The sequence below is a fragment of the Salvia miltiorrhiza genome, chromosome 7 (genome assembly GCF_028751815.1).
Source record: "Salvia miltiorrhiza cultivar Shanhuang (shh) chromosome 7, IMPLAD_Smil_shh, whole genome shotgun sequence".
In the NCBI taxonomy this organism is placed as follows: Eukaryota; Viridiplantae; Streptophyta; class Magnoliopsida; order Lamiales; family Lamiaceae; genus Salvia; species Salvia miltiorrhiza.
The window spans coordinates 871,790-895,172 of record NC_080393.1 but is presented as its reverse complement, the minus strand read 5'-3'; the positions used below and the strand labels follow the sequence as shown (position 1 = coordinate 895,172).

The window sequence follows — 23,383 nt, the reverse complement described above, 5'->3', positions numbered from 1 at the left end:
TTATTTTTTTTAATAAAAATCTCTCTACTCTCATTTTTTTGAATAAATTTATTTCTGATTTTTTTATATTTAATTTAAATTATTTTTTATTATATTTATATATTTTCTTCGTTCACCAAAAATAGTCATAAAAATAGACGACACACGTTTTAGTCAAAATGATTACTCCCTCCGTCCACCAATTCAAGGCCTAGGGCAAGTGTAATTTACACTTGCCCTAGGCCTTGAATTGGTGGACGGAGGGAGTATTAATTTATTATATTGTGAGTGGAGAAATGTATCAATTTAAAAAGTTTTTGGAATAATGTTTATAATGATAATTAATTGTATTGTAATCGAAGAATATGACCCATCACGTGCTAAGTAATTTTTAAAAATAGAAAGAGACTAATTTTTCTGCATATCCTAAAATGATAAAAATGAATTAATTTTTTATACGAAGATGTAATAATTAAATTGATAACAATTTTATAAAAATATAAAACTTGAATCTCTCAAACAAGAGGAAAAATACACACAAACCCTCAAAATTATCCAATTCCCAAGCCGCCGCCACCCGAGTCATCATCAGGCCTCTCTCTCACCACCGCACCCCACGCCGGCCGAAATCAACCCCGCCGCCATTCAATTCATGTTCTCTACTTTTCGCCGCCATTGTCAACCCGCCAACCTGAAAGAGAAGCACATCATTTTGTCAATTGATTTTTTCAGATTCACCGACTCCGCCGCAGCCTCTGTCGCTTCTAGTCGCCGCCTCCATGGATCATTTTGCCCCTTACTTGTTGAACAAGCTCTTTCTCTAGCTCCGCTCAACGAGCCGAGCTCGAGCTCGAGCCCTAATAGACGACCCGAGCTCGTCTACAGCCCGATTTAATGGCTTTTGAGCTCTGTGTGTTTGTTGATTAGCTCAAATTTAATGGCTTTTGAGCTCTGTGTGTTTGTTGATTAGCTCAAACGAGGGCAATTTGGGGCTGCAGCAAGCGTTCATTTGAGGTAATCTTCGAGAATTTGACAGTATGTGTTATTGCTACGAATATGTTTAGGTAAATTTTGAGTTAGGTTATGCTTTAGATGATTTGATTTTGAAGATGGATCGACTCAGTGAGTTGCCCGACTCTGTTATATTTCACATATTTTGGTCGTTGCCTATGTGGGACGTTGTTAGGACAACAATTCTGTCAAAGCGCTGGTTAAACCTCTGGACCACCACCCCCTTCCTTAATTTTGGTGATCCTCGTATGCATTTTGGTACCGTAGATCGATTTCGAAACTTCGTTCAGCGGGCTTTATTACGCTGGGATGGGGTAAGGGTTCTGAAATTCAAGGTTGAAAGTGATACCACTGATGAGGAGGATTGCGAACCAATACATGAGGATGCTGATTTGTGGGATTTGCCAAGAAAATTTGAACCAATACACGAGGATGTTGATTTGTGGGTGCGATTTGCCAAGAAATTTGAAGTCGAAGAGTTATACTTGCATATGGTGATTCAAGATGATCATGAATCACGGAGTGGTGATATTGATGATTTAATACATTGGGTGCCACAGTTTCTGTACTCATGCTCATCGCTTAAAGTGTTATCGATCGAGAATTGTTACTTTAGAATTAAGGGGAATGTGCAGTGGAATCATCTCAAGAGTCTAACAATTAGTAGAGGTTATGGGGTCACTGAAGACGTGATGAATCAAATATTGTGTGGTAGCCCTCAGTTGGAAGTCTTAATCATGTCTTTTTTTGAATGTAGTAAAAGCTTGTGTATCCGATCTAATAGTTTGAAAGAGCTGTCGATTAACAAGCATTTATATGATTATGATGCATCTACTTATACGACGACGGAGCTGAGAATTTGGACTCCAAATCTTAAAACCTTAGAAATTAAAGGAGTTCCATTTAGCAAGTGTTTGTTGATGAATGTCTCATCTTTAAACCGTGCAACTCTTGGGTGTTATGGTCTACATCATTATGGTGAGACACATTGGTATCACAGGATTGATGGCTTCACAAGTCATTTTCTTGGAGATTTATTTGGTCAAATTCTGCCAAGCATCCAACATGTTGAACACATCACATTATCATCCTGTTGCGACAAGGTTTGGTTTCTTTTAACTGTCTTATATGGCTTACGTTTATCATAGATTAATGCGAGTAACATTGGCATTAACTAAACATGCTTGATAAAGATTTCATTAATTACTCAGCATACCTGTTGATCATGTTCTCTTAATTCTAACGTCAATGTGCATTGATGGGGCGACGATGTTTGTATGTTTCTTTATTTCATCAGTAGCTTCTAGACTGAATCAATTATATTAATGTCACCTTTCTAATCACATTTTAAAAAATTTGTGTTAGAGTAGATTTTGCATTATTTGTGATTAGCTTTGAACCAATAAAGGACACTTTTTTAAATTTAGGGAATTCACTGTTGCATCCCCTTGAATCAATGTTCTGCCTTGTATCTTACTGGGTCTTCGCTTCAATCAGCTCATCTTCTTATTATAAACTTATTGATACAACAGGGGCTTGGAGCTATGATAGAGGGATACACGTATTCATCTTATCCTAATGTCAAGTCCTTACTGCTCAGATTTCATTACTTTAAATTTGTAAGTATGATTGAGATTTCCCCTCCATTAAAGAAGTTAGTCATTGAAGTTAGAGAAAGGTGCATGTTCTCTGATCTGCAAAATTCACTGGGGGTTGATCGTGAGATCTACCTCGAGTTGAAAAAAAATATTCCTATGTGCTTTGTGCTGCAGTTGAGGACAATTGAGGTTACTTTTTTTGAGGGCCTTGAGGCTGACATTGTATTTCCACTTCTAGAGTTTCTGTTGAAAAATGCGAGTAAGCTGGAAAAGATTGTGTTCCGAGTAAAAGGACCACTAAATTCTTTGCTTCGTGCATCGCAGAAGCTGATGAAAATGCCAAGATCCTCGCGAACTGCACTATTTACTTTCGGTGAATATTGATCTTACCAAGCTATCTTCAGTCATAGGTAACTACATGGGTAAAATGGCAGCATTATGTTCTGTGCTTGATATCCTTTTTGCTTCGTCTGACTCTGTTTCTTTCCTCTCTTATATTTTGGGATTATATTCCCTTATTCAGTGAAGCAAAGCAATTTGACACATTTGGATTAATTTGATATGTATCACTTGTTAACTTCTTATTGCTCTTTTGTATTGTGTTGATGCCGTTTCCATATATGTATCACGCTTGTTAACTCGATTGTGTGACACTTTTTTCATACTCCCTCAATCCTATAAACATCTTACTGTATTATTTTTTCATTTTCGTTCATCCACGGAATATTTTTCCTTGCTTCTATTTCGTTCGTCTAGATCATTTTAGAAAATAATTCCAATAACTATTACTCTTATAATTTTTGGATTCATTATCTATTCATCGAATACGCAACTAATTATTATTAAAATTTGTGCTAACTCTTCTTAAAAAGAATTTTTATGGATAGAGGAAGTATGTAATAAGTTCCATTTTCCTACCACATAATTTTAAACATTGTCTCACAATAATATCTTTAACGTGTGATCCAAACTTGAGTCAAAATATAATTTATTAATGTAAGATTCAAATTTCATTTCCACATCATATATTTTTAAACATTAACTTATAATAAGATATTTAATGTAGATCCAACCTCTATTTATAACATATTTATCTAATTTTTTTAAACTCACACCAAAAAAGGTGAAAATATTGACTAACTTATAATAAGATATTTAATGTAGATCTAACCTCTATTTATAACATATTTATCTAATTTTTTTAAAACTCACACCAAAAAATGTGAAAATGTTGATTATAGACGGAAAGAGTAATAAAATGACTAATTTAGATATACATACACACTGAGGAAACCCTAGAAAACTCTCATCGCCCCCACTCCATAGTCCACACCATTCAATTCATCTTCTCTAATTTTCGCCGCCATTGACAAACCCGCCACTCCATCAGCTGAAAGAAAACCGCATCTGTTCGTCAACTAATTTTTCCAGATTCGCTCACTCCGCCGCCGCCTCTGTGGCTCCCTCCGCCCCTTACGCGTCGGCGTCTCGACTTCCTCGTTGAACAAGCTCTTTCTCTAGCTCAGCTACGAGCTGAACTCGAGTCTGTGGGGTGAATCAGCTTGGCTCGAATACAGCCCGATAACAACTGTTTAGCTCTCTATGTTCGTTGATTAGCTCGAATGAGTTTTATTTGAGGCTGCAGCATCCGAGAGAACAAAGCGTTCATTTTGAGGTAATCTTCGAGAATTTGATAGAATGCTTTGATTTTGAAGATGGATCGACTCAGTGAGTTGCCGGACTCTGTTATATTTCACATATTTTGGTTCTTGCCGATTAGGGATTTTGTTAGGACAACGATTCTATCCAAGCGCTGGAAAAACCTCTGGACCACCACTCCCTTCCTTAACATGACTGATCATGAGAGACTCTCTTTTGATCATAAAAAATTTTCAAGCATTGTTCATCGGGTTTTATTACGCTGGGATGGGGTAAAGGTTCTGAAATTCAAGGTTAAAATGCATCATTTTCTTTCAGCATATGGGGATGCTCATTTGTGGGTGCGGTTTGCCAAGATGCATGAAGTTGAAGAACTATACTTGCATTGGAGGGATTTACATCTGAAAAGGACTGGCAATAATGATCACAAAGTCCGTTGGGTGCCACAGTATCTGTACTCATGCTCGTCGCTTAAAGTGTTATCGATCCACACTTCTTACTTTAGAATTACTGGGAATGTGCAGTGGAATCATCTCAAGAGTTTAACAATTATCAATGGTTTTGGGGTCACTGAAGACGTGATTAATCAAATATTGTGTGGTAGCCCTCAGTTGGAAGTCTTAATCCTGTCTTTAGTAGAAAGTGATGAAAGCTTGCATATCCGGTCTACTAGTTTGAAAGAGCTTTCGATGAACAAGCATTTACATGATGCCGACGATGATTCATCTACTTATACGGCGGAGCTGAGAATTTGGACTCCAAATCTTAAAACCTTAGAAATTAAAGGAATTCCATATGGCAAGTGTTTGTTGATGAATGTCTCATCTTTAACTCATGTGACTCTTGAGTATTCTAATCTACATCAATATGATCGAACATATTGTGGCGACTTTCCCGGGATAGATGACTTCTTATCCTCAAACCATTTTCTTGGAGATTTATTTGGTCAAATTCTTCCAAACATCCAACACGTTGAAAACGTCAAATTACTGCCCTGTTGCTTCAAGGTTTGGTTTCTTTGAACTGTCTTATATGGCTTATTATGTTTATTATAGACTAATGCGGGTAACATTGACATTAACTAATCATGCTTGATAAAGATTTTTCATTAATTATTCAGCATACCTATTGATCATGTTCTCTTAATTCTAACGTCACTGTGCATTGATGGGGCGGCGGTGTTTGTATGTTTTTCTTTTTCATAAGTAGCTTCTTTACTGAATCAATTATATTATCACATTTATCAGGCAATAAACTCTTTATCTTTCTTTTACCTTTTTAATCACATTTTAAAGATTTTGTGCTAGAGTAGATTTTGCATTATTTTGCATCCCCTTGAATCAAGGTGTTTGTACGCTTTACTTTATTTCACCAGTGGCTTCTTTAATCTTTACTGAATCAATTATATTAAGGTTATCACATTTATCAGGCAAATAAACTCTTAGTCCTTTTTTGCCTTTTTAATCACATTTTAAAGGTTTTGTGTTAGTAGATTTTGCATTATTTGAGATTAGCTTTGAACCAATAAAAGACATTCTTTAAAATTTAGGTAATTATTATTGCCTCCCCTTGAATCAATGTTTTGCCTTGTATCTTATTGGTTTGCTTCAATCAGCTCATCCTCTTATTATAAACTTATTGATTCAACAGGTGCTTAGAGCTATGATAGAGGGATGCATGAATTTATCTTCTCCTAATGTCAAATCCATACAGTTCAGATTTCATTGTACATTTGTAGGTATGATTGAGATTTTCCCTCTTTCAAAGAAGTTATTCATTGAAGTTGGAGAAAGGGTCAAGTCCTATAGTGGTGAGGCATATTCACTGTGGGCCTCTCGTCACTTCTACCGCGAGTTTGAACTACATATTCCTATGTCCTTTATGCTGCAGTTGAGAATTGTTGAGGTTACTTTGGTTGAGGGTGACATCTTATTTCCATTTCTAGAATCACTGTTGAAAAACGCGAGTAAGCTAGAAAAGATTGTGTTCCGAGTAAAAGGATCACAAAATTGTTTGCTTCATGCATCACAGAAGCTGCTGAAAATGCCAAGATCCTCACGAACTGCAGTGTTTTCTTTCTGTGAATATTGATCTTACTATGCTATCTTCAATCATAGGTAACTACATGGGTAAAATGGCAGCATTATGCGCTTGATATCCTTTTGCTTCGTCCGACTATCTGTTTCTTTCCTCTGTTTCACTTTGGGATTATATTTTCAGTGAGGCAAAGCAATTTGACACTTCTGGATGAAGCTGATGTTGTTTTGATATGTGTCTCACTTGTTAACTTCTTGATGCTATGAATGCAACTATTTATGGAACTTAGATTGTTATTCAGTCTTGTCCAACTAATGTAGTGCTTCATATATTAGTTTGTAGAATTAGAAAATTTTGGGAAGGGCAAATTCGACTCTCCATGGGTTAAATCTGGGCAAAGTATGGCTATATGAGCATGTATAGATCATTTTTGCATTTGATATTTAAACGATATTGCTATCTATAAACTGCATACGATTTCTTTTTTTAATTCCTTTCTATTTTACGTGGACAACTGTGCTTACAATTTGCATGCAACATATGTTGGCAGGAAGGAGAAATTTGTAGGTTGAGGTATGCAAACAGAGAAATGTAAATGATTTTTTTTTCCTTTTTTCCTATAAATAGAGTGCTTCCACACAAATGTAAACCACGAATCGAAGATTTATAAAAGAACTTGAGTTCTCTGCGCGTTTTAAATGTTTTTCATTTGGTCTTTGGAGTTCTCTTCTAAATTCATAAATAAACAGGGAATTTGTTTGTTGTTGATTCATCAATACTATTCATTTTTTCCTATCAAATGGGCAAAATTTAACACATAAAAAAATATAGGCCCTATCATTTTTAATCATTTTATATTTATTTTTTTATATTTTACGTGCAATAAAACGCGATGCTGGGAGTAATTTTTTTTATAATTCCAATTTTAATTTATTTAAATAATAATAATAATAATAATAATAATAATAATAATAATACTGCATTGTTTTTGCAAAAAACAAAAAATATTTAAACTGACTCTCCCAAAGTGAAAGAAATACACGCAAACCCTCAAATTTGTTTTGTCAAATTCTTTCAATCATTCAATATGTTGAAAACGTCACATTAATGTACCGTTGCATTGAGTTTCGGTTTTTTTTTTTTTTTGATTTGGGGAGGGGAAGCAGTGGGGTTTGAATCCGAGATTTCACTGTTCACACACAGAAGATCACATTGCATGATGTCCACTTGGGGACGTGTTTTGGTTTCCTTAAACTATCATATTTGCGTACTTTTTTATATATTAATACGAAGTAGCAACAAGGATGAAGAGATCACTTTTATGTTTCATAAAGTTTTCATTATTTATTCAGCAAAGTTGTTGATCATGTTTTCTTAATTCTAATTTTAATTAAGCATGACAGCTTGGAGTATATGTTTTCTTTGTTGCATCAGCATTGGATTTCTTGTTGAATCAATTATATTAGTGTCATCAATTTTTATCAAGCAACAAACCCGAATCATTTCTTTTTCGCCTTTTTAAATCCATGTAAAAAAATTTATGTGTCACAAAATGAAATAAGAATGAAAATTGTTTTTAATCATTTGATCATTATAGGTAAAAAAAAATTATGTGTCACAAAATGAAATAAGAATGGAAATTGTTTTTAATCATTTGATCATTATAGGAAGTATTACGCGTGAGATTACTTTAAATAGAAAAAATAAAATAAATAAAATTATCACGATTGGAGGGAATGTAGTTTATGTTGAAAAATAAACTTTTATTTTATTTAGCCACTCTTTGAGTGGTCACTGTTCCTTTTTTTTCTCTCTGTCTATTTCATATAGATTATTCTTACAATTCTCGCATATTTAATACTACTATTTATTTGGTCCACGATAGATGAGACGTGAATTGAAGAGCACGAGTTTAAAAAATATTAAGAGATGTAATTAAATTAAACTATTGACAAAAAATGATTTATTGAGTAATTAATAAATGATTAAGAATATAACGGACGATAATAGCAAAAAATTAATTTTTAATATCATGAATGAATTTTTTTTTAATATTTAGCAAAAATATATTCAGTTAAAATTAATTTTTTTATTATATTTATAAATATGATAATGAAATTGATAACAATTTTATACAAATAAAGAAACATAAAAATATTTTTCCATGCATTGCACAGAATGCAAATGTTAGTATATATATATATATATATATATATATATATATATATATGTATTTTGCAAATATTGTGTGAAAATGAAATTTAAATACTATAAGAGTATATGTCATAAAATGAAATGACCACATTTATTATGAAAATAGCGAAAAAATTACATTTATAATTTTCTTGATAATTCCAATTTAATTTATTTACATACTCCTACTATTTTCTTTTTACATTTATGTATATTGTTTTGTAGTACTAAAAAATACATAAAACTGAATCCCTCAAACAAGTGAGAGAGATATACACAGACCCTTCAAATTGTATCCCCAATTCTGAACCCGCCGCCACTCATCGTCAGCCTCTCTCTCTCTCTCACCACCGCACCACCCCACCCCACCCCACACCGGCCGAAATGAATCCCCAACCATTCAATTCATCTTCTCTAGAATCTCTACTTTTCGCCGCCATTGTCAACGCGCCACCCCATCAGCTGAAATAAAAGCAAATCAAGTCGTCAATTGATTTTTTCAGAGCTCTTTCTCTAGCTCGGCTCAACGAGCCTTTTACAAGCCGAGCTCGAGCTCGTTTACAGCTCAAACTAGGGCTATTTGCGGCTGCAGCAACCGAGGGAACGAAGCGTTCATTTTGAGGTAATCTTCGAGAATTTGATGGTATGTGTTATTGCTCCGAATATGTTTAGGTAAATTTTGAGTTGATTATGTTTCAGAGGTTTTGATTTTGAAGATGGATCGACTCAGTGAGTTGCCCGACTCTGTTATATTTCACATATTTTGGTTCTTGCCTATTTGGGATGTTGTTAGGACAACAATTCTATCGAAGCGCTGGAAAAACCTTTGGACCATTACTCCCTGTCTTAATATAACTAAGTATCGTACTTATGATTCTGATACTAGGAAAAAAAAATTAGTCACTGTTCATCGGGCTTTATTACGCTGGGATGGGGTAAAGGTTCTGAAATTCAAGGTTAAATTGTATCATGCGCTTTCAGCATATGGGGATGCTGATTTGTGGGTGCGGTTTGCCAAGAAACATGAAGTCGAAGAATTATACTTGCATTGGGTGGATTTTGACATACCAAGGAATCGTGATGAAGATCACAAAGCACATTGGGTGCCGCAGTATCTGTACTCATGCTCATCGCTTAAAGTGTTATCGATCAAGAATTGTTACTTTAGAATTAAGGAGAATGTGCAGTGGAGTCAACTCAAGAGTTTAACAATCAAGAATGGTTTTGGGGTCACTGAACATGTGATTGGTCAAATGTTACGTGGTAGCCCTCAGTTGGAAGTCCTAAGCATGTCTTTTGTAGAAAGAGGTGAAAGCATGTCCATCCGATCTACTAGTTTGAAAGAGCTGTCGATTGACAAGCATGGTTTAGATGAACATGATTTACCTAATGATGCATCTCCTTATACGACTGAGCTGAGAATTTTGACACCAAATCTTGAAACCTTAGAAATTAAAGGAATTCCATATAGCAGGTGTTTGTTGATGAATGTCTCATCTTTAACCCATGCAACTATTGGGTATTCTAATCATTGGAGTGATGACACATGTGTTGCCCACTTTCATGAAGGTTTATTTGGTCAAATTCTTCCAAGCATCCAACACGTTGAAAACGTCAAATTACTTCCCTGCTGCATCAAGGTTTGGTTTCTTTGAACTGTCGTCTGTCGCTTACATTTCTTATAGCTTAATGCAGGGTAACATTGACATTAACTAATCAAGCGTGATAAAGATTTCATTTTTTATTTGGCATACCTTTTGATCATGTTCCCTTAATTCTAACATCAATGTGCATGGAAGTGGCAGTATTTGTATGCCTTTCTTTGTTTTATTTATGTTAAGGTTATCACATTTATCATACAATAAACTCTATCCTTTTTTTGCCTTTTTAATCACATTTTAAAGATTTTATGTGTCACTTTTTGCATTGTTTTTTTTAAAAGCTTTGAACCAATTATGGACGCTTCCACTTATCGTTGCATCTCCTTGAATCAATGCTGTGCCTTGTATCTTACTGGGTCTCTGCAATCAGCCCATCCTCTTATTATAAACTTATTGATACAACAGGAACTTGGAGCTATGATAGAGGGATGCATGAATTCATCTTCTCCTAATGTCAAGCTCTTACGGTTCAGATGTCATTGCTCTAAATATACAAGTAGAGTTGAGATTTCCCCTCTATTAAAGAAGTTAGTCATTAAACTTGTATTATTGATGGACATATTGGGCAAGTCCAACTTTAATGACGTATATGCAAGCCAAGATACACCGTGGGTATCAGATACTGAGATCTACGACGAGTTGAAAGAAAAACTCCCTATGTCCTTTGTGCTACAGTTGAGGACAGTTGAGGTTACTTTGGTTGAGGCTGACAACATATTTCCATTTCTAGAGTTTCTGTTGAAAAATGCGAGTAAACTAGAAAAGATTGTGTTCCGAGTTAAAGAAATCAAGCGACCTTCACGCCCAGTGAATTGTTTGCTTCGTGCCGCACAGAAGCTGCTTAAAATGCCAAGATCCTCGCGAACTGCACAGTTCACTTTCAGTGAATATTGATCTTACCAAGTTACCTCTTCAATCATAGAGGAATGCAGCATGGTTCGTGGTAACTGATAGTCTTCTTAGATGGGTAATATCTTCTTTTACATATTTTGTAAATAGTTTGCAATGACAGCATTATGCCCTGAGCTTGATGATATCCTTTAACTTCGTCCAACTTCTTGTCATATTTCAATTTTTCTTTCCTCTGTTTGTTTCGTTTTGGGGATAATATTTGCTTATTAAGTTCACTTTTGAATTATGTTGATACTCTGTTCATATGTAGCTCACTTGTTTATTCCTTACTGCTATGGATGAAACCTAGATTGTTATTTATCTTGCTTTACTTTCCAATGTCAAATTAATTTGTGCTTGAGATATTAATTGACAATTTCATTTCTTTTTTGCTTGATGACCGCATATAAAACGTGGATCAACTGTTTTATTTAGTTATCAACTATTGATGCAACAAAGAAAGCCACTGAATAATACTCTCTCCACCCCCGAATCTTGTTGCATTTTTTTTCGGCACGAGAATTAATAGTATTTAGTGTGTTAAGTGTGGTAGGTGAAAAAGTGAAAATGTGAATAATGAATTATTTTTTGCCATATAAGGAAATATAACAAGATTCCTGAGACGGTCGAAAAAGAAAAGTGTAACGAGATTTGTGTAATGGGAGAGTAAAATTTAAGTTTATTTGTAAAGTAGAATATTTTTCTTTTTAATTCCTTTTTTGGTTCTTATTTTTGAAAATTTGTGAAATTCAACTAATCATAAAATAATATGCAGGTCAAATTAACAACTTTAATTTGATATGTAAATATTCAATTTAAAATAATGTAATTATATTTATTTAAAGAAGATTAATTTTTTTAAAAAAAATCTCTCTTTACTCTCATCTTTTTGAATAAATTTATTTTCTATTTTTTAATATTTAATTTAAATATATATAGTTAATTTTTTTTTATTATATTTATATATATGAAAACGGAATTGAAATCAATTTTATAAAAATATAAAATGCTACTCCCTCCGTCCCAATAATGTTGTCACATTTCTTTTGGGCACGGAGAATAAGGAGTGTTAAATTAGTGTTGTAAAGTAAATGACCCCACATGTTTAACAAAAAGTAAGTACATGTTAATTATTGAAAACAAATGCCTAAATGAAGCTCGACTGATGCAGATTCAACGAACTCAAACAAGAATTCATCCCTAAAATGTTGAACAAATTATAAACCCTAAAATGCAGAACGAAAATTATCACAGAAAAAAAAAATTGTACTCTAAATCAAAGCTTCATCCCCAAAATCAAAGATACATAAAGGCATCATCCTCCACAAAAATCAAAGATACATAAAATCTTCATCCCCAAAATCAAAGATACATAAATCAAACCATAATTTCCTGTGCCTTGAGCTCGAGAGAGAGAGAGAGATCCGAGGTTGAGGTGCGCGAGAGAGAGAGAGAGATCCGAGATCTGAGCTTCTATGTCGCCTCACCTTCACCTCTCCGCCCTCACCTTCGCTTCTCCGCCGCCCGCAAAACCTTGATTTCGGCGGATCTAGGGCTTCCGGCGAAGCGTACACAACTTCAATCTCACCAACCACGGGCGACGCCTCCCCCGCTCAGGTAGCCCTCCCAGAGGTCGCTCATCTCCGCGGAACAGAAGGGTCAAGGCAAGAGGCGGCGAAACCCCGAATTTACCGAAATAGAGCACCGATCGATCGGGATTTACCGATCCAAGCCGGCGCCGGTACACCGAGATGCGGTACGCTGCGAGACTCCGGCGGAACGGAGGAGGAAAAGGGTAGGCGGCGCCAGTGAGATTAGGTTTTCGACGAGGTAGGAGAAGGTGGGCAGTAGAGAGAGAGCGCCGAGTGAGAAATGACGGGAGTGTACATATTTAGTGCTTTAATTAAGTTATTAATTATCTCCTAAATTTTACCCAAAAATAAAATGAGACAAGATTATTGGGACAGACTAAAAAGGAAAGTGAGACAAGATTATTGGGACCGAGGAAGTACTAATTGTTTTAGAAAAAAACAAAAACAAAAAGTAATAGTAAAACTGAATCTCTCAAACAAGTGGTAGAAATACACAAATCCTCCAAATTGTATCTCCAGACCCGCCGCCACTCATCGTCAGCCTCTCTCTCACTACCGCACCGCCCCACCCCACACCGGCCGAAATCAATCCCGCCACCATCCAATTCATGTTCTCTACTTTTCGCCGCCATTGTCAACCCGCCAACCTGAAAGCAAAGCATATCATTTTGCTAATTGATTTTTTCAGATTCACCGACTCCGCCGCAGCCTCTGTCGCTTCTAGTCGCCGCCTCCATGGATCATTTTGCCCCTTACTTGTTGAACAAGCTCTTTCTCTAGCTCCGCTCAACGAGCCGAGCTCGAGCTCGAGCTCGAGCCCTAATAGACGACCAGAGCTCCTCTACAGCCCGATTTAATGGCTTTTGAGCTCTGTGTGTTTGCTGATTAGCTCAAACGAGGGCAATTTGGGGCTGCAGCAACCGAGGGGAACGAAGCGTTCATTTGAGGTAATCTTCGAGAATTTGACAGTATGTGTTATTGCTACGAATATGCTTAGGTAAATTTTGACTTAGGTTATGCTTTAGATGATTTGATTTTGAAGATGGATCGACTCAGTGAGTTGCCCGACTCTGTTATATTTCACATATTTTGGTCGTTGCCTATGTGGGACGTTGTTAGGACAACAATTCTGTCAAAGCGCTGGTTAAACCTCTGGACAACCACCCCCTTCCTTAATTTTGATGATCCTCATATGCATTTTGGTACCGTAGATCGATTTCGAAACTTCGTTCAGCGGGCTTTATTACGCTGGGATGGGGTAAAGGTTCTGAAATTCAAGGTTGAAAGTGATACCACTGATGAGGAGGATTGCGAACCAATACATGAGGATGCTGATTTGTGGGATTTGCCAAGAAAATTTGAACCAATACACGAGGATGTTGATTTGTGGGTGCGATTTGCCAAGAAATTTGAAGTCGAAGAGTTATACTTGCATATGGTGATTCAAGATGATCATGAATCACGGAGTGGTGATATTGATGATTTAATACATTGGGTGCCACAGTTTCTGTACTCATGCTCATCGCTTAAAGTGTTATCGATCGAGAATTGTTACTTTAGAATTAAGGGGAATGTGCAGTGGAATCATCTCAAGAGTCTAACAATTAGTAGAGGTTATGGGGTCAGTGAAGACGTGATGAATCAAATATTGTGTGGTAGCCCTCAGTTGGAAGTCTTAATCATGTCTTTTTTTGAATGTAGTAAAAGCTTGTGTATCCGATCTAATAGTTTGAAAGAGCTGTCGATTAACAAGCATTTATATGATTATGATGCATCTACTTATACGACGACGGAGCTGAGAATTTGGACTCCAAATCTTAAAACCCTAGAAATTAAAGGAGTTCCATTTAGCAAGTGTTTGTTGATGAATGTCTCATCTTTAAACCGTGCAACTCTTGGGTGTTATGGTCTACATCATTATGGTGAGACACATTGGTATCACAGGATTGATGGCTTCACAAGCCATTTTCTTGGAGATTTATTTGGTCAAATTCTGCCAAGCATCCAACATGTTGAACACATCACATTATCATCCTGTTGCGACAAGGTTTGGTTTCTTTTAACTGTCTTATATGGCTTACGTTTATCATAGATTAATGCGAGTAACATTGGCATTAACTAAACATGCTTGATAAAGATTTCATTAATTACTCAGCATACCTGTTGATCATGTTCTCTTAATTCTAACGTCAATGTGCATTGATGGGGCGACGATGTTTGTATGTTTCTTTATTTCATCAGTAGCTTCTAGACTGAATCAATTATATTAATGTCACCTTTCTAATCACATTTTAAAAAATTTGTGTTAGAGTAGATTTTGCATTATTTGTGATTAGCTTTGAACCAGTAAAGGACACTTTTTTAAATTTAGGGAATTCACTGTTGCATCCCCTTGAATCAATGTTCTGCCTTGTATCTTACTGGGTCTTCGCTTCAATCAGCTCATCTTCTTATTATAAACTTATTGATACAACAGGGGCTTGGAGCTATGATAGAGGGATACACGTATTCATCTTATCCTAATGTCAAGTCCTTACGGCTCAGATTTCATTACTTTAAATTTGTAAGTATGATTGAGATTTCCCCTCTATTAAAGAAGTTAGTAATTGAAGTTAGAGAAAGGTGCATGTTCTCTGATCTGCAAAATTCACTGGGGGTTGATCGTGGGATCTACCTCGAGTTGAAAAAAAATATTCCTATGTGCTTTGTGCTGCAGTTGAGGACAATTGAGGTTACTTTTTTTGAGGGCCTTGAGGCTGACATTGTATTTCCACTTCTAGAGTTTCTGTTGAAAAATGCGAGTAAGCTGGAAAAGATTGTGTTCCGAGTAAAAGGACCACTAAATTCTTTGCTTCGTGCATCGCAGAAGCTGATGAAAATGCCAAGATCCTCGCGAACTGCACTATTTACTTTCGGTGAATATTGATCTTACCAAGCTATCTTCAGTCATAGGTAACTATTTACTTTCGGTAAAATGGCAGCATTCTTCTGTGCTTGATATCCTTTTGCTTCGTTTATCTGTTTCTTTCCTCTGTTTTGTTTAGGGATTATATATTCCCATATTCAGTGAAGCAAAGCAATTTGACACGTTTGGATTAATTTGATATGTATCTCTTGTTAACTTCTTATTGCTCTTTTGTATTGTGTTGATGCCCTTTGCATATGTAACACGCTTGTTAACTCGATCGTGTTGACGCTTTTTTCGTACTCCCTCGGTCCAACAAACATCTTATTATTTTTTCATTTTCGTTCATCCACGAAATATTTTTCCTTGCTTCCATTTCGTTCGTCTAGATCATTTTAGAAAACAATTCTAATAACTATTACCCTTATAATTTTTGGATTCATTATCTATTCATCAAATACACAACTAATTTTTATTAAAATTTGTGCAAACTCTTCTTATAAAGAATTTTTATGGATAGAGGAAGTATGTAATAATATCTTTAACGTGTGATCCAAACTTGAGTTGCAATATAATTTATTAATGTAAGATTCAAATTTCATTTCCACATCATATATTTTTAAACATTAACTTATAATAACATATAATGTAGATTCAACCTCTATTTATAACATATTTATCTAATTTTTTTAAACTCACACCAAAAAAGGTGAAAATATTGACTAACTTATAATAAGATATTTAATGTAGATCTAACCTCTATTTATAACATATTTATCTAATTTTTTTAAAACTCACACCAAAAAATGTGAAAATGTTGATTATAGACGGAAAGAGTAATAAAATGACTAATTTAGATATACATACAAACTGAGGAAACCCTAGAAAACTCTCATCGCCCCCACTCCACACCATTCAATTCATCTTCTCTAATTTTCGCCGCCATTGACAAACCCGCCACTCCATCAGCTGAAAGAAAACCACATCTGTTCGTCAACTAATTTTTTCAGATTCGCTCACTCCGCCGCCGCCTCTGTGGCTCCCTCCGCCCCTTACGCGTCGGCGTCTCGACTTCCTCGTTGAACAAGCTCTTTCTCTAGCTCAGCTACGAGCTGAACTCGAGTCTGTGGGGTGAATCAGCTTGGCTCGAATACAGCCCGATAACAACTGTTTAGCTCTCTATGTTCGTTGATTAGCTCGAATGAGTTTTATTTGAGGCTGCAGCATCCGAGAGAACAAAGCGTTCATTTTGAGGTAATCTTCGAGAATTTGATAGAATGTGTTTAGGTAAATTTTGAGTTGATTATGTTTCAGAGGATTTGATTTTGAAGATGGATCGACTCAGTGAGTTGCCGGACTCTGTTATATTTCACATATTTTGGTTCTTGCCGATTAGGGATTTTGTTAGGACAACGATTCTATCCAAGCGCTGGAAAAACCTCTGGACCACCACTCCCTTCCTTAACATGACTGATCATGAGAGACTCTCTTTTGATCATAAAAAATTTTCAAGCATTGTTCATCGGGTTTTATTACGCTGGGATGGGGTAAAGGTTCTGAAATTCAAGGTTAAAATGCATCATTTTCTTTCAGCATATGGGGATGCTCATTTGTGGGTGCGGTTTGCCAAGATGCATGAAGTTGAAGAACTATACTTGCATTGGAGGGATTTACATCTGAAAAGGACTGGCAATAATGATCACGAAGTCCGTTGGGTGCCACAGTATCTGTACTCATGCTCGTCGCTTAAAGTGTTATCGATCCACACTTCTTACTTTAGAATTACTGAGAATGTGCAGTGGAATCATCTCAAGAGTTTAACAATTATCAATGGTTTTGGGGTCACTGAAGACGTGATTAATCAAATATTGTGTGGTAGCCCTCAGTTGGAAGTCTTAATCCTGTCTTTAGTAGAAAGTGATGAAAGCTTGCATATCCGGTCTACTAGTTTGAAAGAGCTTTCGATGAACAAGCATTTACATGAGGCCGACGATGATTCATCTACTTATACGGCAGAGCTGAGAATTTGGACTCCAAATCTTAAAACCTTAGAAATTAAAGGAATTCCATATGGCAAGTGTTTGTTGATGAATGTCTCATCTTTAACTCATGTGACTCTTGAGTATTCTAATCTACATCAATATGATCGAACATATTGTGGCGACTTTCCCGGGATAGATGACTTCTTATCCTCAAACCATTTTCTTGGAGATTTATTTGGTCAAATTCTTCCAAACATCCAACACGTTGAAAACGTCAAATTACTACCCTGTTGCTTCAAGGTTTGGTTTCTTTGAACTGTCTTATATGGCTTATTATGTTTATTAAAGACTAATGCGGGTAACATTGACATTAACTAATCATGCTTGATAAAGATTTTTCATTAATTATTCAGCATACCTATTGATCATGTTCTCTTAATTCTAACGTCACTGTGCATTGATGGGGCGGCAGTGTTTGTATGTTTTTCTTTTTCATAAGTAGCTTCTTTACTGAATCAATTATATTATCACATTTATCAGGCAATAAACTCTTTATCTTTCTTTTACCTTTTTAATCACATTTTAAAGATTTTGTGCTAGAGTAGATTTTGCATTATTTTGCATCCCCTTGAATCAAGGTGTTTGTACGCTTTACTTTATTTCACCAGTGGCTTCTTTAATCTTTACTGAATCAATTATATTAAGGTTATCACATTTATCAGGCAAATAAACTCTTAGTCCTTTTTTTGCCTTTTTAATCACATTTTAAAGGTTTTGTGTTAGTAGATTTTGCATTATTTGAGATTAGCTTTGAACCAATAAAAGACATTCTTTAAAATTTAGGTAATTATTATTGCATCCCCTTGAATCAATGTTTTGCCTTGTATCTTATTGGTTTGCTTCAATCAGCTCATCCTCTTATTATAAACTTATTGATTCAACAGGTGCTTAGAGCTATGATAGAGGGATGCATGAATTTATCTTCTCCTAATGTCAAATCCATACAGTTCAGATTTCATTGTACATTTGTAGGTATGATTGAGATTTTCCCTCTTTCAAAGAAGTTATTCATTGAAGTTGGAGAAAGGGTCAAGTCCTATTGTGGTGAGGCATATTCACTGTGGGCCTCTCGTCACTTCTACCGTGAGTTTGAACTACATATTCCTATGTCCTTTATGCTGCAGTTGAGAATTGTTGAGGTTACTTTGGTTGAGGGTGACATCTTATTTCCATTTCTAGAATCACTGTTGAAAAACGCGAGTAAGCTAGAAAAGATTGTGTTCCGAGTAAAAGGATCACAAAATTGTTTGCTTCATGCATCACAGAAGCTGCTGAAAATGCCAAGATCCTCACGAACTGCAGTGTTTTCTTTCTGTGAATATTGATCTCACCATGCTATCTTCAATCATAGGTAACTACATGGGTAAAATGGCAGCATTATGTGCTTGATATCCTTTTGCTTCGTCCGACTATCTGTTTCTTTCCTCTGTTTCATTTTGGGATTATATTTTCAGTGAGGCAAAGCAATTTGACACTTCTGGATGAAGCTGATGTTGTTTTGATATGTGTCTCACTTGTTAACTTCTTGATGCTATGAATGCAACTATTTATGGAACTTAGATTGTTATTCAGTTTTGTCCAACTAATGTAGTGCTTCATATATTAGTTTGTAGAATTAGAAAATTTTGGGAAGGGCAAATTCGACTCTCCATGGGTTAAATCTGGGCAAAGTATGGCTATATGAGCATGTATAGATCATTTTTGCATTTGATATTTAAACGATATTGCTATCTATAAACTGCATACGATTTCTTTTTTTAATTCCTTTCTATTTTACGTGGACAACTGTGCTTACAATTTGCATGCAACATATGTTGGCAGGAAGGAGAAATTTGTAGGTTGAGGTATGCAAACAGAGAAATGTAAATGATTTTTTTTTTCTTTTTTCCTATAAATAGAGTGCTTCCACACAAATGTAAACCACGTATCGAAGATTTATAAAAGTACTTGAGTTCTCTGCGCGTTTTAAGTGTTTTCAATTTGGTCTTTGGAGTTCTCTTCTAAATTCATAAATAAACAGGGAATTTGTTTGTTGTTGATTCATCAATATTCAATACTATTCATTTTTTCCTATCAAATGGGCAAAATTTAACACATAAAAAATATAGGCCCTATCACTTTTAATCGTTTTATATTTATTTTTTATATTTTACGTGCAATAAAATGTGATGTTGGGAGTAATTTTTTTTTATAATTCCAATTTTAATTTATATATATATATATATATATATATATATATATATAGGGGAAAACTAAACTAAAAACGCATCTTAAAATATAAATTAATAACAATTTTCAACCCTTAGATCATCAAGATTGACGGTTGATTCATCACCTTGTTGGATAAATTAATGGTCCTGAGTTCGAATCCTAGCAAAAAATTATTTTTCACAATTTAGATAAATTCATGGTCCTCAATTTAGATAAATTCATGGTCCTGAGTTCGAATCCTAGCAAAAAATTATTTTTCACAATTCATACCTTTATACAGTATACGTGTTATACATAAAATTCATGCATTTTTGATGGTGTAATTCTTAAAATAAGGGTGATTTATTGAATAACCGCTCTCTATATTATATATATATATATATATAATAATAATAATAATAATAATATTGCATTGTTTTTGCAAAAAACAAAAAATATTTAAACTGACTCTCCCAAAGTGAAAGAAATACAGGCAAACCCTCAAAATTGTTGTATCTTCAATTTTGAACCCGCCGCCACTCATCTTCAGCCTCTCTCTCACAACCGCACCACACCACCCCAACCTCACACCGGCCGAAATTAATCCCCCAATATCCAATTCATCTTCTCTACTTTTCGCCGCCATTGTCAACCCGCCACCCCATCGGCTGAAAGAAAAGCACATCATTTCATCAATTGATTTTTTCAGATTCACCGACTCCGCCGCCGCTTCTAGTCGCAGCCTCCATGGGTTGAAGAAGCTCTTTCTCTAGCTCGGTTTAACGAGCCGAGCTCGAGCTCAAATAGACGACGCGAGCTCGTTTACAGCCCGATTTAATGGCTTTTGAGCTCTTTGTGTTTGTTGATTAGCTCAAACTAGGGTTATTTGGGGCTGCACCATCCGAGGGAACGAAGCTTTCATTTTGAGGTAATCTTCGAGAATTTGATAGTATGTGTTATTGCTCCGAATATATTTAGGTAAATTTTGAGTTAGATTATGTTTCATAGGTTTTGATTTCGAAGATGGATCGACTCAGTGAGTTGCCGGATTATGCAATATTTCACATTTTTTGGTCGTTGCCTATTATTGATGTTGTTAGGACAACAATTCTATCCAAGCGCTGGGAAAACCTTTGGACCACCACTCCCTTCCTTAATATAACTGATAATCATATTTCTGATTCTGATACTGGAAAAAAGTTTGCAAACATTGTTCATCGGGCTTTATTACGCTGGGATGGGGTAAAGGTTCTGAAATTCAAGGTTAACTTGCACCGTGAGCTTTCAATTTATGTGGATGCTGATTTGTGGGTGCGATTTGCCAAGAAACATGAAGTCGAGGAATTATACTTGCCTTGGAGGGATTTAAATATGAAAAGGATTGGTAATAATGATCACAAAGTATGTTGGGTGCCACAGTATCTGTACTCATGCTCCTCGCTTAAAGTGTTATCGATCAACACTTTTCACTTTAGTATTAGAGGAAATGTGCAGTGGAATCAACTCAAGAGTTTAACCATTGTTAATGGTTTTGGGGTCACTGAAGACGTGATGAATCAAGTATTGTTTGGTAGCCCTCAGTTGGAAGTCTTAGTCCTCTCTTTTGTAGAAAGTGGTGAAAGCTTGTGTATCCGATCTAGTAGTTTGAAAGAGCTGTCGATTAACAAGTATTTATGTAATGCCGACACTTATACGGAGAGGGAGCTAAAAATTTGGACTTCAAAAATTAAATCCTTGGAAATTTGGACTCCAAATCTTAAAACCTTAGAAATTAAAGGGATTCCATATAGCAAGTGTTTGTTGATGAATGTCTCATCTTTAAACCGTGCAACTCTTGGGTGTTATGGTCTACATCATTATGGTGAATATCATTGGTACCTCATTCACGGGATTGATGGCTTCACAAGCCGTTTTCTTGGAGATTTATTTGGTCAAATTCTGCCAAGCATCCAACATACTGAAAACATCACATTATTGTCCTGTTGCCAAAAGGTTTGGTTTCTTTGAACTGTCTTATATGGCTTATGTTTATTATTGATTAATGTGGGTAACATTAACATTAGCTAATCATGCTTGATAAATATTTCATTAATTATTCAGCATACCTATTGATCATGTTCTCTTAATTCTAACGTCAATGTGCATTGATGGGCCGGGCTGTGATTGTATGTTTTTCTTTGTTCCATCAGTGACTTCTTTATTTAATCAATTATATTAAGGTTATCACATTTATCAGGCAATAAACTCTTATCCTTTTTTTTGCCTTTTTAATCACATTTTAAAGATTTTATGTTGGAGTAGATTTTGCATTATTTGTAGCTTTGAACCAGTGAAAGACAACTCTTTTAAATTTAGGGAATTACCGTTGCATCCCCTTGATTCAGTTGTGCCTTGTATCTTACTTGGTTTTTGCTTCAATCAGCTCATCCTCTTATTATATAAACTTATTGATACAACAGGTGCTTGGAACTATGATAGAGGGATGCATGAATTCAGCTTCTCCTAATGTCAAGTCCTTACAGCTCAGATTTCACAACCCTAAATCTGTAGGTATGATTAAGATTTTCCCTCGCTCAAAGAAGTTATTCATTGAAGTTGTAAAAAGGGTCGAGTTCTATGATGAGCAACATTCACTGCTGGGTGGTCGTTTCATCTACTTCGAGCTTCAAAATAATCTTCCGAAGTCCTTTGTGCTGCAGTTGAGGACTGTTGAGGTTACTTTGGTTAAGGATAACTTCATATTTCTATTTCTAGAGTTTCTGTTGAAAAATGCGAGTAAGCTAGAAAAGATTGTGGTCCGAGTGAAAGGACCACTAAATTCTTTGCTTGGTGTATCACAGAAGCTGATGAAAATGCCAAGAGCCTCGCGAACTGCACGATTTACTTTCTCTGAATATTGATCTTACAAAGCTATCTTCAATCATAGAGTAATGGGTAAAATGGCAGCATTATGTTTTGATATGTATCACACTTGTTACCTTCTTACTGCTATGAATGAAATTATTGATGAAACCTTAGATTGTTAGTCTTCTTGCTTTGCTTCTCAACCAGTGCTTTAGATATTATTTTGTAAAATAGGAATTAGAAAATTTTGGGAGGGCAAATTCGACTCTCCATGGGTCAAATCTGGGCAAACTATGGCTTATGAGCAAGTATAGATCATATTTGCATTTAATATTTAAACGATATTTTCTTTTTAGAGGCAATATTTAAATGATATTGCTATCTACAAACTGCATGCAACTTCTTTTTCAATTACTTTCAATCAAAGGTATCAAATGAGAATCTCGGTTCAGCCCAAGCCCATCATGCCATGCTTTGGAACCCAAGCTTGCCGTCCGAAAAAAATTTGGGCCCACAAAAATATGGCCCACATTTGGCAGCTATAGTCACCTCTATTTCAACTTCCTCTCAATTTGGATATAAATATAATAAAAAAAATTAATTTTAACTGAATATATTTGAGATGAATATTGAAAAAAATAAAAATTTAAATAAATATTCAAACTAATAAAAATTAATATTATGAAAAAGGCAAAAAAAAAAAAAAATTTATTCAAAAAAAGATGATAAAGGAAAGAATTTTTTTTTAAAATTTTAATCCGTAAATAAATATAGCTTTTAC

General features: G+C 35.3%; 6 protein-coding genes across 14 annotated transcripts; all 6 read left to right on the top strand.

Moving 5' to 3' along the window:
• The first annotated feature begins 499 nt into the window (after positions 1 to 499).
• On the top strand, positions 500 to 3,252 carry LOC130991336 (F-box/FBD/LRR-repeat protein At5g56420-like). The gene is made up of 2 exons (XM_057915478.1): positions 500 to 2,093; positions 2,523 to 3,252. The coding sequence occupies exons 1-2, from the start codon at positions 1,089 to 1,091 to the stop codon at positions 2,970 to 2,972; spliced, it is 1,455 nt and encodes a 484-aa protein (XP_057771461.1). The 5' UTR covers positions 500 to 1,088; the 3' UTR covers positions 2,973 to 3,252.
• A 626-nt stretch (positions 3,253 to 3,878) lies between these two features.
• On the top strand, positions 3,879 to 6,975 carry LOC130991347 (F-box/LRR-repeat protein At3g26922-like). Of its 3 annotated transcripts, none has more exons than XM_057915511.1 (3): positions 3,879 to 4,263; positions 4,566 to 5,254; positions 5,898 to 6,774. In XM_057915511.1, the coding sequence occupies exons 2-3, from the start codon at positions 4,604 to 4,606 to the stop codon at positions 6,336 to 6,338; spliced, it is 1,092 nt and encodes a 363-aa protein (XP_057771494.1). In that variant the 5' UTR covers positions 3,879 to 4,263; positions 4,566 to 4,603; the 3' UTR covers positions 6,339 to 6,774. The 3 variants fall into 3 exon arrangements, with proteins under 3 accessions (XP_057771494.1, XP_057771493.1, XP_057771492.1); XM_057915510.1 differs by lacking the exon at positions 3,879 to 4,263 and adding an exon at positions 6,835 to 6,975 and having other exon boundaries at positions 4,270 to 5,254; positions 5,898 to 6,364; XM_057915509.1 differs by lacking the exon at positions 3,879 to 4,263 and having other exon boundaries at positions 4,270 to 5,254.
• Positions 6,976 to 8,728: 1,753 nt separating this feature from the next.
• Positions 8,729 to 11,276, top strand: LOC130991344 (F-box protein At5g03100-like). Its single transcript, XM_057915502.1, has 3 exons — positions 8,729 to 9,099; positions 9,177 to 10,117; positions 10,544 to 11,276. Exons 2-3 carry the CDS (start codon positions 9,194 to 9,196, stop codon positions 11,030 to 11,032), a joined length of 1,413 nt encoding a protein of 470 aa, XP_057771485.1. The 5' UTR covers positions 8,729 to 9,099; positions 9,177 to 9,193; the 3' UTR covers positions 11,033 to 11,276.
• A 1,062-nt stretch (positions 11,277 to 12,338) lies between these two features.
• Positions 12,339 to 15,771, top strand: LOC130991335 (F-box/LRR-repeat protein At5g02910-like). 4 transcript variants are annotated; one of them, XM_057915476.1, is made up of 3 exons: positions 12,339 to 14,668; positions 15,098 to 15,184; positions 15,488 to 15,771. In XM_057915476.1, the coding sequence occupies exons 1-3, from the start codon at positions 13,664 to 13,666 to the stop codon at positions 15,545 to 15,547; spliced, it is 1,152 nt and encodes a 383-aa protein (XP_057771459.1). In that variant the 5' UTR covers positions 12,339 to 13,663; the 3' UTR covers positions 15,548 to 15,771. The 4 variants fall into 4 exon arrangements, with proteins under 4 accessions (XP_057771459.1, XP_057771457.1, XP_057771456.1 ...); XM_057915474.1 differs by having other exon boundaries at positions 12,341 to 14,668; positions 15,338 to 15,771; XM_057915473.1 differs by having other exon boundaries at positions 12,346 to 13,568; positions 13,647 to 14,668; positions 15,098 to 15,771.
• Positions 15,772 to 16,371: 600 nt separating this feature from the next.
• Positions 16,372 to 22,783, top strand: LOC130991346 (F-box/LRR-repeat protein At5g02910-like). 3 transcript variants are annotated; one of them, XM_057915507.1, is made up of 3 exons: positions 16,372 to 16,780; positions 20,767 to 21,750; positions 22,218 to 22,783. In XM_057915507.1, the coding sequence occupies exons 2-3, from the start codon at positions 20,782 to 20,784 to the stop codon at positions 22,656 to 22,658; spliced, it is 1,410 nt and encodes a 469-aa protein (XP_057771490.1). In that variant the 5' UTR covers positions 16,372 to 16,780; positions 20,767 to 20,781; the 3' UTR covers positions 22,659 to 22,783. The 3 variants fall into 3 exon arrangements, with proteins under 3 accessions (XP_057771490.1, XP_057771489.1, XP_057771491.1); XM_057915506.1 differs by lacking the exon at positions 16,372 to 16,780 and adding an exon at positions 20,255 to 20,686; XM_057915508.1 differs by lacking the exon at positions 16,372 to 16,780 and having other exon boundaries at positions 20,709 to 21,750.
• On the top strand, positions 16,667 to 19,329 carry LOC130991348 (F-box/LRR-repeat protein 25-like). Of its 2 annotated transcripts, XM_057915512.1 has the most exons (3): positions 16,667 to 16,805; positions 16,843 to 17,808; positions 18,453 to 19,329. In XM_057915512.1, the coding sequence occupies exons 2-3, from the start codon at positions 16,858 to 16,860 to the stop codon at positions 18,891 to 18,893; spliced, it is 1,392 nt and encodes a 463-aa protein (XP_057771495.1). In that variant the 5' UTR covers positions 16,667 to 16,805; positions 16,843 to 16,857; the 3' UTR covers positions 18,894 to 19,329. The 2 variants fall into 2 exon arrangements, with proteins under 2 accessions (XP_057771495.1, XP_057771497.1); XM_057915514.1 differs by having other exon boundaries at positions 16,774 to 17,808; positions 18,541 to 19,329.
• Positions 22,784 to 23,383: the final 600 nt, after the last annotated feature.

Bases quoted from the DNA above. Each gene is read 5' to 3' on its own strand.
- LOC130991336 (XM_057915478.1), top strand. From the start codon at position 1,089: ATGGATCGACTCAGTGAGTTGCCCGACTCTGTTATATTTCACATATTT. The intron at 2,094-2,522 runs GTTTGGTTTCTT...TTGATACAACAG, and splicing joins TATCATCCTGTTGCGACAAG to GGGCTTGGAGCTATGATAGA.
- LOC130991348 (XM_057915512.1), top strand. From the start codon at position 16,858: ATGGATCGACTCAGTGAGTTGCCGGACTCTGTTATATTTCACATATTT. The intron at 17,809-18,452 runs GTTTGGTTTCTT...TTGATTCAACAG, and splicing joins TACTACCCTGTTGCTTCAAG to GTGCTTAGAGCTATGATAGA.
- LOC130991347 (XM_057915510.1), top strand. From the start codon at position 4,304: ATGGATCGACTCAGTGAGTTGCCGGACTCTGTTATATTTCACATATTT. The intron at 5,255-5,897 runs GTTTGGTTTCTT...TTGATTCAACAG, and splicing joins TACTGCCCTGTTGCTTCAAG to GTGCTTAGAGCTATGATAGA.
- LOC130991346 (XM_057915507.1), top strand. From the start codon at position 20,782: ATGGATCGACTCAGTGAGTTGCCGGATTATGCAATATTTCACATTTTT. The intron at 21,751-22,217 runs GTTTGGTTTCTT...TTGATACAACAG, and splicing joins TATTGTCCTGTTGCCAAAAG to GTGCTTGGAACTATGATAGA.
- LOC130991335 (XM_057915473.1), top strand. From the start codon at position 13,664: ATGGATCGACTCAGTGAGTTGCCCGACTCTGTTATATTTCACATATTT. The intron at 14,669-15,097 runs GTTTGGTTTCTT...TTGATACAACAG, and splicing joins TATCATCCTGTTGCGACAAG to GGGCTTGGAGCTATGATAGA.
- LOC130991344 (XM_057915502.1), top strand. From the start codon at position 9,194: ATGGATCGACTCAGTGAGTTGCCCGACTCTGTTATATTTCACATATTT. The intron at 10,118-10,543 runs GTTTGGTTTCTT...TTGATACAACAG, and splicing joins TACTTCCCTGCTGCATCAAG to GAACTTGGAGCTATGATAGA.